At 42.8% G+C, this 2,500-nt stretch overlaps 1 protein-coding gene across 1 annotated transcript in view; it reads left to right on the top strand.

Annotated features, from left to right (window-relative positions):
* The first annotated feature begins 13 nt into the window (after positions 1-13).
* The window catches only part of ccr9a (chemokine (C-C motif) receptor 9a), a 9,706-nt gene continuing 7,219 nt past the window's right edge, over positions 14-2,500 (top strand). Inside the window, exons 1-2 of the mRNA XM_061045533.1 lie at positions 14-116; positions 778-852. Coding sequence (XP_060901516.1) covers positions 811-852 — 42 coding nt within the window. The 5' untranslated portion in view covers positions 14-116; positions 778-810. The remainder of the gene's footprint in view (positions 117-777; positions 853-2,500) is intronic.

Here is a 2,500-nt window from a genome sequence, read left to right as displayed (position 1 = left end):
TAGTCCCCTACTAGTATGTGATGTCATGAAGCCCCTCCCCCTCTCTCTAACTTCTGCTTTGACTCGTGTGTTGGCGGTTTAACGGACAGAAAGTGAGACGAGGAAAGACGCAGACTGTGAGTACAGAGAGATCGTTAATCACTTTAATAATGATTTTAAATAATGACGCTGTCGCTTTAAGAACATGTGTAATACTGAACACTTCACCTGTTCATTACACCTTCATCATTCATCTCCTGTTTCATCTGAAAGTCAGATTTAGAGAAGAAGACTTCTATTGTGGAATCTCTTTTAGCTTCATACAGCAGTGAAAGTAAAAACATGACGTCCTCGTGTCTGATTTATTAAATTATTATTTCATTATTTTAAATGTTTGTAAACATTTTTTTTTAAATGTTTGTAATCCTTATTTTGAATGTTTACAGACTTTAAAAAATTAACAACAACAATAATAAAAATGTTTGTAATCCTTATTTTAAATGTTTACAAACTTTAAAAATAACAATAATAATAATACAAATGTTTGTAATAATTTTTTAATGTTTACAAACTTTAAAAATAACAATAATAATACAAATGTTTGTAATCCTTATTTTACATGTTTATAAACATTATTTAAATGTTTGTAAACATCATCCCTTTTTTCTTCAAAAAATGCTTGTAAACATTTTTGAATGTTTGTAAACATTATTTTAAATGTTGATGATGAAATCAGTGCTTTAAATGAGACTGAGGATTGGACGTTCACATTTATACGTCTCTGTGGTTCTGTCAAAGGTCACCGAGAGACATCAACACAAATCTGATCACATGAACAACATGGAAGACATCACAACAGCACTTCCCACCGAGGTAACACACACACACACACACACACACACAGACACACAGACACAGACACACACACACACACAGACACAGACACAGACACAGACACAGACACAGACACACACACACACACACACACACACAGACACAGACACACACACACACACACACACACACACACACACAGACACAGACACACACACACACACACACACACACACACAGACACAGACACACACACACAGACACACACATACACACACACACACAGACACACACACACACACACACACACACAGACACACACACAGACACACACACACACACACACACACACACACAGACACACACACACAGACACAGACACACACACAGACACACACAAACACACACAGACACACAGACACAGACACAGACACACACACAGACACACACACACAGACACACACACAGACACACACACACACACACACACAGACACACACAGACACACACACAGACACACAGACACACAGACACACACACACACACACACACACACACACACACACAGACACACACACACAGACACACACATACACACAGACACACACACACACACAGACACAGACACAGACACACACACAGACACACACACACACACACACACACACACACACACACACACACACAGAAACAGACACACACACACAGACACACACATACACACACACACACACAGACACACACACACACAGACACACACACAGACACAGACACACAGACACACACACACACACACAGACACACACACACAGACACAGACACAGACACACACACACACACACACACACACACACAGACACAGACACAGACACACACACACCAACACACACAGACACAGACACAGACACACACACACACACACACACACACACACACACAGAAACAGACACACACACAGACACACACAGACACACACACAGACACACACACACAGACACACACACACACACACACACACACACACACACACAGACACACAGACACAGACACACAGACACACACACACACACACACACACACACACACACACACACACACAGACACACACACACAGACACACACACACACACACACACACACACACACACAGACACACAGACACAGACACACAGACACACACACACACACACACACACACACACACACACACAGACACAGACACAGACACACACACACAGACACACACATACACACACACACACACAGACACACACACACACACAGACACAGACACAGACACACACACAGACACAGACACACAGACACACACACACACACACAGACACACACACACAGACACAGACACAGACACACACACACACACACACACACACACACACAGACACACACACACACAGACACAGACACAGACACACACACACCAACACAGACACAGACACAGACACAGACACACACACACACACACACAGACACAGACACACACACAGACACACACAGACACACACACAGACACACACACACAGACACACACACACACACACACACACACACACACAGACACACACACACACACACACATACAGACACACACACACACAGACACACACACACACACACACACACACACACACACACATACAGATACACACACATACACACACATACA

Source organism: Labrus mixtus, chromosome 8 (genome assembly GCF_963584025.1).
Source record: "Labrus mixtus chromosome 8, fLabMix1.1, whole genome shotgun sequence".
Classification (NCBI taxonomy): domain Eukaryota; kingdom Metazoa; phylum Chordata; class Actinopteri; order Labriformes; family Labridae; genus Labrus; species Labrus mixtus.
This window is presented reverse-complemented; position numbering and strand designations above follow the sequence as displayed.